This window comes from Salvia hispanica, chromosome 1, assembly GCF_023119035.1.
Source record: "Salvia hispanica cultivar TCC Black 2014 chromosome 1, UniMelb_Shisp_WGS_1.0, whole genome shotgun sequence".
In the NCBI taxonomy this organism is placed as follows: Eukaryota; Viridiplantae; Streptophyta; class Magnoliopsida; order Lamiales; family Lamiaceae; genus Salvia; species Salvia hispanica.
The window spans coordinates 51,761,060-51,774,426 of record NC_062965.1 but is presented as its reverse complement, the minus strand read 5'-3'; the positions used below and the strand labels follow the sequence as shown (position 1 = coordinate 51,774,426).

General features: G+C 32.3%; 1 protein-coding gene across 3 annotated transcripts; it reads right to left on the bottom strand.

Moving 5' to 3' along the window:
- Window positions 1–3,507: 3,507 nt before the first annotated feature.
- On the bottom strand, window positions 3,508–9,009 carry LOC125202342 (endoplasmic reticulum-Golgi intermediate compartment protein 3-like). Of its 3 annotated transcripts, XM_048100723.1 has the most exons (14): window positions 8,816–9,009; window positions 8,551–8,729; window positions 6,879–6,952; window positions 6,673–6,756; window positions 6,200–6,280; window positions 5,902–5,982; window positions 5,692–5,784; window positions 5,147–5,326; window positions 4,951–5,018; window positions 4,801–4,852; window positions 4,461–4,514; window positions 4,186–4,351; window positions 3,894–3,960; window positions 3,508–3,824 (listed from the first exon to the last, which is right to left on the bottom strand). In XM_048100723.1, exons 2-14 carry the CDS (start codon window positions 8,690–8,692, stop codon window positions 3,773–3,775), a joined length of 1,194 nt encoding a protein of 397 aa, XP_047956680.1. In that variant the 5' UTR covers window positions 8,693–8,729; window positions 8,816–9,009; the 3' UTR covers window positions 3,508–3,772. The 3 variants fall into 3 exon arrangements, with proteins under 3 accessions (XP_047956680.1, XP_047956679.1, XP_047956681.1); XM_048100722.1 differs by having other exon boundaries at window positions 8,551–9,009; XM_048100724.1 differs by having other exon boundaries at window positions 4,259–4,351; window positions 8,551–9,009.
- Window positions 9,010–13,367: the final 4,358 nt, after the last annotated feature.

The following is a 13,367-nucleotide window of genomic DNA, read 5'->3' as shown; positions in this document are numbered from 1 at the left end:
TTTAAATCGAATAATAATAATAATAATAATAATAATAATAATAATAATAATAATAATAATAATAATAATAATAATAATAATAATAATAATAATAATAATAATAATAATAATGCGTAAATGGCTCATTTTATTTGAAAGAAACTCTTTGAGGAGTTGACTTAAACAGCTTTAAAGTGTAATAAAGAGATTAGATGGTAATAGAGCGTTGAAAGGAATGTTATTGGCATGAACTAGAAGTCAAAATGGTCAACAACCTACTATATTAAGTACTTTTACTTAATTTCTATATGCAACACACTCTTCTAATTCTGGTGACAAAATATAACTTTTACAATTTGTTACAACACTGACAAAAATATAAACAAATTCAATACGATAAAAAGGAAATTAATTCGATACTGACGTGGCTTCTAAGAAAGAATTATTGGATTAGCTCGATGACTGTTATTGTTGCAATTTTGTCGTATCTTCAGCAAGTTTACACATGCTTTTATAAAGATACCACGTAAACAATAAAGACTTTGCTAGTTTACATTGTTAAAGAATTTTGTCGTATAGTTGTATGCATGTATCTTTAGCGAGAACATAATGAATCGATTTATTTAAGAGCCTGAGAAGTTTGACTAAAACAACTTTATAATAAAATAAAGATATTAATCGGTAATCTTTATTTACATGAGAGGTATATGGAGTAGTATATACAGTGGCTTAGAATGATTTAATTTCACATTTTCTCTTTTTGAAGTAAATTAGTAAACTACGTCACCACATAATACACGAATAAGTGGATTCTGGAGATTAGATAATCACAAACTAAACATGGAATAATGCAGCATATGAGAGGCATATTAATCGAATAAATGTTACTCCATTTTTGACTTTTTGTTAAAAGACTATAGTTTTGCATGTGAACAAAGAATTAATAAGCTCAAAATGAGATTTACAACTAATATCGAGAAAAAATTAGTACTATGAAATTAACTTGGTGGTATACCTGGTGTGTCCCTTTTATCTATGAAAACTTCAGTTATCACTAAGCAAAATTCTTGCAAATTGTTAGCCAGTACATGTGCAATCGAAGTTATTTTTGACAAAATTGAACCTTATCCAACACTTCAAATATAAAATACACACAGAGGTCAAATTCTGATGGCCCACAACTTTAAATATCGTCTGAAATATAACATTTAACATTGTTTGCAATCATCTTCAGGTCACCTACGTGTAATATATTGTTGATGTGACACATACATGACACAGATGATGATATAAACGCAAATTTCGGCTGTAACATCACAGACATGGTTTTCCAATTGCAAACAATGTTAAGATTTACTATTATTCTTTAGGTTAACTTTTAATTTTGGAGACGGGTCATAATATGACCTAAATTAATATGGAGTAGTAGTTTTTTTTTTGACAATTTGTCCTGAAAAAAAATGAAATCTAAATAGTGCAATGTAGATATTTCCTCGTTTTCAAATCATTTATTGGGTGAGATTGTTTTAAGATCATTTATTGGGTTAGATTGTTAGAGATTGTTTTCAAATAATTTATTGGGTAAGACATTGAAATCTTTTGAAGTTAATACTTTTTGCATATTTTTAGATGCATTTTTTTTCAGGACAAATTGTAGGCCCACATAGTAGGGCCCATTCCCACAAGTAACTGTAAAAATTAAAATGCCCACGGTCCACTTCACTGTTAGCATGCTGATACTCTCTAGATTCATATAATCATACCATATCTCTTCAAATAATTTTTTTTGGCCATATTTTTCTTCATCCTTATTAACTATTCCTTTTGGACAATGATGAGCTGGATTTAGAACAAAAATGGTCAGCAACACTATAGCAAGTAAGTTAAACAAGTTCCTTTAAGATAGCTCGATATAAAAAATAATTTCAATTGTTCCAGACGATCTGACAAGTCAAGCGTCTGTCCTATATCTAAATCTAAATCTACATCCGTTTCTGTTAGATTTTACGAGGAATATTGAGTACGGTCCAGTGGCGGACGCAGAAATAAATTTTAGTAGGGGCTTTACTAAAAACTTTTATTGTTAACAAAATATATATATTCCATCTATCCCTGAAATATTGTACATTTTTGCCATTTTTGTCCGTCCGTATTGTTCACTTTGCTTTTTTCTATTTTTGATAAATGGACCTCACTTTCCACTAACTATCTAAACTCACATTTTATCTTAAAACTAATATATAAATGTGGGATCAACATAACATTAACTTTTTCTACTCACTTTCTTCACATTTCTTAAAACTCGCGCTAAGTCAAATTTGGAAACATTTCAAAGACAGAGGGGTATATATTATATAAAAAAATACTTCATCCATCCTAAAAAAACTAGTTTTAGCATTTTAGGCCATCCCCCAAAATTATAGTCTAAATATGAAAAGTTTCCATATATTATCACCACTAATAATGGGGAACCACAATCCGCTAACATTATTTCTACTACTTTTTCTTCTCTCACTTCTTTTCAATCTCTCTTAGTTTACCAATTGTATATTAAAATTCGTGTCATTTACAAATTTATCTATTTTCTTATAATAAAGGAAGTACAATAATAATTATAAAAATGTATAAATATATTATACATAAAATTAATCCAACACAAATTTAACCATTTTAATTCTTTCGAATAAAAAACGGTAGTGTCAGTTTAGGAAACATTTTCAGTTTTCAACAATACACATCTGAATTAAAAAACGGTAGTGTTTAAAAGTGTTACTAGGTGGCTGATAAGTGATAACATTTAATTTAAATTTAGTGGCATTTTAAAAAAAAATTTAATAAAAAAACGTGCCACAGCCACGTATTTAATGAGTGAGTAGGGATTAACTTTTCAAACTCTATTATTATTATATTCCTTTAAGTTTAACAATTCATCTTCTCCTTCTTCCCAATTCAAAAGCGGCCATTGATGAGATGTCAGTAGTTTTCTCTGTAAATTAATTTTCAGCCCCTCCTTCCTATTAAATCTCCAACAATTTAGACTGTAAAGACACCAATTTGGTGAGGGCTGAAGATACTTTTCACAAAAGTTTTAAAATTTTTATAATAGAAAATATTAAAAAAAAAAATTGGGGAAGGGCTTAAGCCACTCCCCTCTTGAACGTGTGTCCGCCAGTGGTACGGTCTCATTTATAGAAATGTATCAGATACTTAGAGAGAGACCAACCAAACTCTACCGAAGTTTTTGTAAACTTCGAGTATATTCTACTACAACAAAAGTTAAGCTGAAAAATGAAATTTAGATGTGTTTGTAATTATTTCATAAAGGAAAATATGTCATTTGCTTGATAACAAAAACAATATACTTGCACATAAGAGAATGTAAACTAAGTGCGAACAAATCCTAACGTCAAGATTGTTTCGGCTGACTTTTAAAGTTAAGATATAAATCAAAATTTAACCAAATTTCACGATTTTTTTGGCAAGTTGCTCTATACTGTATTATTAAATGACTAATCATACACTTCAAAATTGTTAAAAACTAAATATTTTAATTGAAGTACATAGCTCACGGCCAACTAGCTTGGAACAATATTTGGATGAGATTAATATACCATTGTAATGAATGATGGTTAGTCCGTTAACATAAAGGATGGAGTAGACAATGGAAAGTGCGCTCGTTCCCCTTTGAAGTGCGGCTTCTTGCTTGCGACCCAATTCCGACTGCAACTCACTGTGGTGCCATTGCGTCGACCATTAGGTTAACTTGCCTAGCTCCATTTTCTTTTTGATTGCTCTATGGCCATGATATACCAAAGAGTCTACTATCCCCGAGACCGTGAATATGCCTGCGATACAAAACACGAGGTCAGCATTTGAAGTTATAGCAATATACTTAGAGAGGGAGAGAGAGATACCTCCAATAATAGCACAAATATTGGTGAGGAAGTGCAAGAAGGAAACGTGCGTCTCTGTAAAAGTCACCTACAGAGGAAGGGAATAAGAAATGAAGATTAATCGATTCACGATTTGTATCCTTTTCGGGACGTCTTGAGTTAAATGAGCAATTTCTTCTTTCGACAAAAATCATTCCTATTAATCTCTCTTTAATTATCTACTTTACACTTTTCCACTTAACTCCCTAAACACCACTTTCTTAAATCTCGTGCCGAAAAAATATGCCACAGTTATTGGGACGAAGGGAGCTACCTGAGCGTGTGCATGTATGTGTGTTATGGAATTCTAAACCTTCTCTTGTACTACTTGGGAAAGGCATACCAACCTTAATCGGGGAAAGTTCATAAAAGAAAAACACTCCCGGAAGAGCTTGGAGTCGACCCAATTCGGCTCCTCTGACATATTCAGTTACAGAAAACTGCGATAAGTGGAAAATTCACGATTTTAGTGTCATCTTGCAGAAATAATATCAGACAACAAATGCACACTACAACTAATAAAATGAGGCTTTTTCATCTTAATAGAACCTGATTTGACTGAATGGTATGTCCGTCTATATCTTTAAATACAGTTGGTACAACCTGCAACATAGTAATATTGCTGAAAACTAATTTGATGATTTGAATTAGAAATTCAGTTATAGTGCAGTGATACTCAACGAAAATGAAACGAGGGTGGAAGCCATTGGAACTGTAATGTATATACCGAATGGGTTGGCTTATAACTGAATATAATTATAGTTGTAAGGTAAGGCATGTTAATAGTACTTCTGAACACCAAGATATCCAATGTCGAAGGAATAGACATAATATCAAAGCAAAAAAAACAAAAAAAAAAAAGTGGAGGTATTTAAATTATTCCACTGACCTTGAGAAAATACTGATACATTGCATTAGGTGTGTGTTGCGTCCATTCTACACTGAAGGGGTAACAAATGTAGATACATGTCATTTACGTTCGGACTCGCTGTAAGAGCATCCTAGTTGAATTGCAGTAGGAAATGTATAGAAAAAATACCGATCGAGAGGATTCACAACACCAGGGAAGAAATCTCCAAATGCTATTCTGTTGATCTTGTGAGTAAGCTGTGGCACAAAATCAATATTTTAACAACTATAGTCCTATAGAACTTCGTCATGAAATGAAAACTGGAAATATATCATAAGATCAATAGCGAAGAGTGTAGCGAACTCAAGGAAGAAGGATATCTTACATTAAAACTATCCTTTTGAAATGCTAGCAGATCATGAACATGGACATTTGACTGCTCGAAACTCTTCCCAGGTGCAAAATGAAAATTACCAGCTACCTTATTGACATCCAAAAATCCATAAATGTTGCAACCTTCCCCCTCTTCATCCTTGATTCTTTGTAAAAAACCTTCTCTTTTGCACTGATTTGTTATGAAAAATATGAGAACAAAACCAAATGTATAGTTCAGAGTCACGGCATGAACTAACGAGATATGCAAGATTTACTCTCACAAGTGGATTTGTAGTCCATTAGACTTCATAAACTATCAACAGTACCCATGCGAATTACTAAAAGTTTTCCATAAAATTATCCTTCAATAAATGAAATTTCATCCAGCATCACTTTTTAAATTCCTTCATTTTTGGGATGTGTGAAGTATCCCAACTTATCATGATATAGTTCAGGTCACTGGGGAGAAAAAACTAACTAGCCTAGACCAAGAGTAAAAAACTCCAATAAGCTGACATAGCTTTATAGAAAGGCCATTAAGCAATAGGAACCAACCTGATCAATTAAATCCGGATTTGATAATGCCCAGCCCTTTTTTCTATATGCTTCACGTACTTCTTCGCAGTTGTTACAACATTCACCATCCGACTGAAAAATATAGTAATATATGATGATGTTAAGGAACTAAAAAGACCCTACTATCGCAGTAAAAGCCATGAATATGGAAAATAACATAGGATAGTAAATCCAAGAACTAGTGGATACCGCTTCTGCACCAAAACATGAACCACAATAAGTTTCATTGTGTTCAAGTCTTCCACCATGATGTTGTAGAGGCCGATCAATCTGTCAGTTGAAAATGATAACACAGAAAAAAAATGTTAGAAAAATAAGAGTAAATAAAGTTTATATCTTCCTACAGTTTCTGCAACCAAGCAAGGCTAATATGCAAAATTGTACAAAGATAAACCCATTACAGTTGTTCGTAACACAGAGGGTATGAAAGATAGATTAGTTCAAAAGCTAATCCATAAAGATCTGTTCAGTTTATCTATAGACTAACCTTGGGGGAACCGATGGTATCAGCTCTTGTTTCTATTACATTACCCTGAGCATCGATCCTCTTCTTTGTAATATCATGTCTCTGCAGGATCAAAATAAATATCTCGTCAAGAGCTATATAAACAAAATGGAAGTACATCATAGATTGATGGTTATGCAGTCAATGGAGGAATGCTGAGCAATATGGAAGAGATGGATCGATACTTCATTTCTCACTTGGGAAAAAATTCCATTTCTCAAGCACATGTGAAGCTTGGATAACATTTTATGCAGAAATAGTTCGTATAGGGATCATCATATGATGGCAAACTCAAGGGAAATTAGACGAAATGTGGTCACCACCACTACAAACATTGATGCTCACACACAAACAAGGACCATGTACAATACAATCTAAACCTTCATGCAGAAAGAATAGTAACAAAAGAGACCAGGAATTGATTGGTGAACTGATGATCAGTTTGAGGAACTTACAACATCCAAGTGTTGCTCTCCACTTATATCCATGGCATCTAGACTGACTATAGAACATGGAAGTGCTGGGAATGTCACATCAAACTGCAATTTTAGGTGTAATTGGAAGCTGTCAATGTTAGTTTTAAAAGACTACATCAGGTTACGAGAGTACATATTTGAGTAAAGGTATTCAAAAATATAGTCATAACGAAAGAGAATATTACATTAATCCGGAGCCTTTCTGATCTAGATGTATCAACCACTAACTTTGTCTCAGTGACTGCATGGAGATATAATCCTGCAAATTTAATGAAGAATTGAAAACAAACAAAGAAAACGATTAACAACCCCCCAAGATTGATAAGAACGAGAGAGTTTATTAGTAAAAAAATATCAAATATCACAGAGTAAGCAATATTGCTAAGTGAGTAAGTGGGTAAAAACATATGGAACTACATAAACATAATGCCAAAATTTAAAATGAGGAAATACAGTTCTCTGCATAGAAGAACTCCAATAGTGTATTCTTCTTAGTATTGCAGAAAAATTCTAAAAGAAACCGAACTCCAGGTGACACATTGAGGTATCTATAAGGCTATAAATATAGGAATATTAATAAAACGATAAAAGGTTCTCCATATGGAAAAGGCTCCATAATTATATTTATCTTCGTATCACTAAAAGTTCTCTGGGATAACTGATAGATGGCTAGATGCACATACTGATAAGTACAAAAGCTTGTCAATTTTACTAATTCAAAAAATCAAAAGAGAAGCCACCACATGCTGGACTGAACTCTGAACCTTGAGAGACACTACAATCTATCTTTAATAATATGATCAGAGGAGTAAGAAATCACACCAACTCAACCTCATATGCACTCTCTAGGTACATAAAGATTCAGAAAGCCTCTTTTGGCTCCTATATAAATTTTATTCTTCATAATTTTTTAAGTGAAAACGATAAACATTTATAACTTGTTGACCAAAGAGTGGCAATTGTCAGACAAAAGTTTGAGGGGTTCTTGAAACTGAAAAATAATCATCAATCGACAATGGGAGACTAAAAGTGTGAGGTTTGAAATCGACCACCTACACACACCTCAGCATAGAAGTAGCATCTATTGATGAACTATATTAATATCAAAACTGAGCTAATTACAACCACAGTTGCTCTAATTACGTCCAAGCAGCATGCATCTATATCAACATTCAGCGGAGATACAAGAAAGAGTTATACTTAGAAGGATTTCATGAGAAAGAAAAACCTTTCTTGTTTTGGTTCAGTCAGATATGCAAACATCACAGAACTTCAGAAAGGCAAAAAATCCACTAAACTAAATCCACATCTACTTAAAGAGGGAGATCTCTATCCCCCTATTACCAATCAAGCATATACAAACGTAGTAATAAATTTGTACTTTTTCCATACTGATCCACAACTTGGAGCCTCCCAAACACAACATAAACACTAAAACACAGGCATGGGTAAAGCACAAGAGCTTTTATGTAACCAGCATTTCACTTCCACAGACAAAAAAGTGACTCGGAAAGCACAACCAACTCCCCCCAACAAAGTCTCTACCAAACATAATCTCGATAGAATCTCAACACCTAAAACTAAATCCAACTTTTCTCTTGCCCAACATACAACACAATCACCATTGAAACCCTGCCAAAATCGTGCCAAGTGCGCGATTGCACACATAAGAAAACGCAAACACTCCCTCAGTCATCACGCCAAAACAATACCTCAAACCAATAAAAAAAAAAACTGACCAAACCTCATCATTTATCAAGCAACACCTGGCAATTCATAGGCACGATCAAAAAACAGATACTACAAATCTAGCTAAAATGTACATATAAAAAAAATCACAAGCATAGGAGCACATACTGAGCTCAGAAATGAAGAGGAGGATCATAACGATGGTCGAAGTTAGGGTTATAAATCCCCCTGATAGCGTCCTGCTGTAGAAATCCTCATTGATCTTAGGGTACGCATCCAAATTCCGAATTTTCCCGATTAGGCTCTCCATCACCCAACGATCACGAATTTATCGAAGAAAAACAAACCTACACTAATAAAACACCGAAACGAAATGGATCAAACTCGAAATTGATCGGAAAGCAGCTGCCTGTCGGCGTTTTCAGTTATTAACTGGAATTTATTCACGAATTCGCCTGTGCTGATGAATCTGGAAATGAATATCTCCAGATAATTTATTCTGTAGAGAGAAATTGGGGGAATTGGGGAAGACGAGAAGGAAGTAAAAGAGTCGCCGGAGAAGAGAAGAGCGTCAGCGCTGTTTCTTAGGCTCTATCCACGCTTTCTCTCTCTACGTTTCTCTCTCTAAATTCGGTTACTATTTTAATATTTTTTCCTTCTTATTTTAGTGGGCCTTAATTAGTCCACGATAAATGGGCTTCAAAGCCCAAATTTGTTTAATATTTTGGGCTGCCTCTCATATAAATGTGCCTATAAAAATGTGCTTTGATGGGCCAACATTGGCTAAAATGAAATTTTGATATTTTTAGAAATATGGTCAAAACTAGTTATTAGTTCTTGGAGAAACGTCTGATCAACTAATTCGTATTTTATCGTAATCGTGAACTGATTGGTGATGGTTTAACAAGTTATTATTGAAAAATAGAATAGTTCATTATATAGGGAAAAGAAAGAGAAAATGTGGGCTTTTATGGGCTGACTTGCAATCCTACCCAAATAAGAATATTTACAATATAATGAGCTTTTTATGGGCTTATTAATGTAGATAATGTGAAATTATTGAACTTTGATTTATGTGGGCAATATTTATGTCAATTTAGCACTTTTTTTTTTGTTTTTGATGAAAATGTAATATCGGCTTATTTCACAATATGAAAGTAACTATTTTCATAAGATTGTTTGATATTACTTGCATCAATTTCATACAAGTCTCTTTTTTAACTCGAATGAGTATTTTAAACTTTCTCCCATATGCCAACTGGTTCAAATAAATTTGAAACATATTTGCAAACAATTTATTTTAATTGCATTAAGATAGTAGAGCTAATTAGCTCTACTATTAATTATTTGTTCAAGTTGTTTGATCAAAAATAATTATGATGGATTCATCTTCTTTGGGGGGATGTGCCAGGGTTTAAAGTTTAAACCCATGATGAAATTTTTATTCGGTGCAGTGTTTTTAAATTTTTAATGATAAAAAAGTCCTTATATAGTTAAAATGTCCTTGACAATTTGGATTTATTTTGGCACAAAAGAAACTAGTACTCTCTTGTCTTGATTGAATACCGAAAGATCATATCGAAATTAATACAAATTTGCAAACTAATACTAGTAAGAATAAAATACACTATAGACTAGTCATATACAACTACAAGTGTATTGGTCATAAAACAAACAAAAGATTCTTCAAACAACAACATATTTTTTTGAAACAAAATCAAATAATCAAACTTCCTATCCAATTATCAACTCTAAAACCCTTAAAAGAATCGAGCTTTGCAAAAAAATATTATGTTCTACACCTAATCCACACCTACCAAAAATATATTATGTTTATACAGATTGTAAACAAAAAAAATATGCCAAGATTCCAACATCTCAGCTCTCTGCTCCCTCCAACAACATCACTTTTTATTTCACATGGAAATCGAACTGTCCAACGTGAACTAAAACACAAGCCACAAATCATAAATTAATTTTTAAATTATTTAAATTAATTTCTTTGCAAAAAAAGAATTTGTGGCTCGAGCATCGAGGTGGGGACCAAATTATAAATCGACACGTCCAATTAAATTAGTAAAAATAAGTGTAACATCGCCGCCTCAAATATGTTTTTAATAATGAGAAATAATATATAAAACCCTTAATCCAAGTGTTTCACATTATTGTCGCATGTTTATGCTTTTTAATGCAAGAGTTGCTTTTACCTTAGGTAAGTTATTAATTAATTATATATTGTTTTTCGAGATCTTTAGAGATTAGGACATAAAATAGTTCCATGTATGGAATCGAGAAAACCCCCTGATTTTAATATGTTGTAGGAGATCCAAATGGGAGTTATTTATATGAGGAAAAGTTGTTTCTTTAATTTCCACCAATAATTGATGATTATGTGGGATTAAAATAATTTATTTTGTATTAATTTCCACCAATAATGGATTCAATCTAGTGGCACCCATTTTGTACACGTCTTAAAGAGAGCAATCCCTCTCATTTCTCATTTGTTTTTGGTAAATAAAAATAATCTATTTATTGGTCAACATGTGACAAGACACAAATGTCACTTGAATAGAGTTCATTGGTCATACATATGTAAATAATTAGATATAAATAATTAAATACAATTCACATTGATGCCTCGTTGTTTTGAACATTTTATTTAATTGAAAAAAATACAAGACTGATAAGAAGAAGAAATGTAGACTACAAGAGGGTGTATAATTTATATGTTGATTTTTCATTGATTTTTGAGGTGACTATTGTTTAAATTTTACCATAATACTCGCTTTGTCTTGTCATTTATTATCAAAATTTGTACATCCACAAAAAATTGAGTTGTTACAAAGACTAGTGACGGATTCAGATTCAGTAAATAAAATTCGTAGGATAAAGCTACAAGATGTGAAGTCGAGAACAGTTTCACAGTATAATACGTACTCATAATGTATCTGTATAGATACTCTTCCTCACAATACACTAACCACTATTATTAACATTCGTGTGGTATCAGATCTATTTTTTAGAGAAGTAGAGAGTGTAATAATCAGGGAATTAATGTGTAATCTATTCATTCCCAACTTTCAATGTCTTAAAATTTTACGGTCAAAGGTTATACTATAAAACTATGGTAATCGTACATCTTCAAACCACATTGTTAGAGTATTGATTTGCCCTCCAATAACCTTTGATTACTATTTAATTATAGTTAGAAGATCTCCTTGATAGCCACTATTAAACGCTTTACCCGCAGCCCATTTGAAATAAAAAATTAAATTAAATAAATAAAATAAAATAAAATTACATAGATATAAGTTAACAAGATTTAATAAATATTGTACAAATGTTCGAGCTTTTTAATGAAAGAAAAGCTCTAATCCACGTAGGTAAGCATACTCCTAAACAAGAGCAAAGTTCAAGCCACGGACCAAAGACTACTTAGAAGTATAAACAATATTGTTAGCTACTTTAAAAAGCAAAAATTTAAGCAAAGCAGGACAAGCCTAACCGAAAAATCAATAACATGTAGCAACTCCAAAATCACAGAAAAATACTTATAATGAGCAAGAAAAAAAAAATAGCAAAACACAAAGTGAACAACGAATAACTTGGACATATCATCTGGTCTAGCAATAAAATCAACATTTTGCTAAAATGAACATATTGTTTAAAATCATGCTAAAGAAAACCAACACACAAACACAATAAAAGATACATATCCTAGCGTTATCTGTTAATCTTAACCACTAACCGAATAATGGTCTCATAAATCACAACAATTTCAAGACGAATGAGAAGTTTTAAGAAACAAAACTAATGAAGTGGTTATACCTTTCTTGGTTTCTCCAAAAACTAACAAAAAAGAGTCAAATATTATAATTTTAATTCTTGTGAGTGATGGTGCGATTAGATTGCAGTACTTTATAAAGTGGGTTACATTCTAACAGTACGAGAAACAAACTAATTATTAACCTTTTTTTTATTTGGAGTGACATTGATAATTCGTACTGTGTTTATGTAGTTATGTGCAGTGATGCTTTGGTTGCATTTCACTATCCACAACTTCAATCATGTGACATATTTTTTACCCACTTATAAATTATATAACACAATGTCTCTTTCTCTCAACATATGAAAAATTGGGTGATTGCAATTAGAAATCAATTCTATTGACTTTTAGATTTTGACTTATAATTCTTTTGTGGCATATTTCTAGATCAATTACAAATTAAAACACTAAAAAATGATGGCGAGTAGCATAGTAGCATTATACAAATAATTCAGAATAGATAAAACAAAAAATGAGTAACAGAACCGACGTTTAGGCCTAAATAAATGTTACTTACAGGACCACCCTTGAAGAAGAAAAAAACAGACAAAGACTAGAAAGTAGAAATAAATGGACGATCCACGTTCTTGCATTATTCGTCAACCTCATCCACCAGATAAGTGAATGCTAGTATTATTCACAATCCTATAATTGCTCCTTATTCCATGCAATTATTTAGTAGATGAAATCTATTAGTAACATATAACTTGATGATGGTGTGCCTATGGTGCCCATGTCTTCTTGTAGACATAAATCAAGCACTTAAAAGTGGGATCCAACTCCTCCTTCAACAATGGGTGTTATATATTTTTTCTTCTTCTTGGAAAGTGGGTTTTCACTATCACCACCTAACACCCTCTATAAAATAAAGACAAAAGGTGGCCTTGAACTCCATTAACTAAAACAACTTTGAGATTGGATTTAGTGTTTTTTTGAGGTGGGGTCTCACAAAATCCAAGTGCCCAATTGCATAAATTTGTTGCTGTGTTTAAGAGCAATGCCCTCGTTCCACCCATTATGGCTCTAATATGATTTCTTACAACTTATGCAAGATCTATTAAGTTCATTATTTATAAGATTTTAGGACCATTTGTCAACAACTTGGAGGTTTGCACATTCTCCCATGTAACAAATTCGGGTTGTTTTATGTTGCTCACTA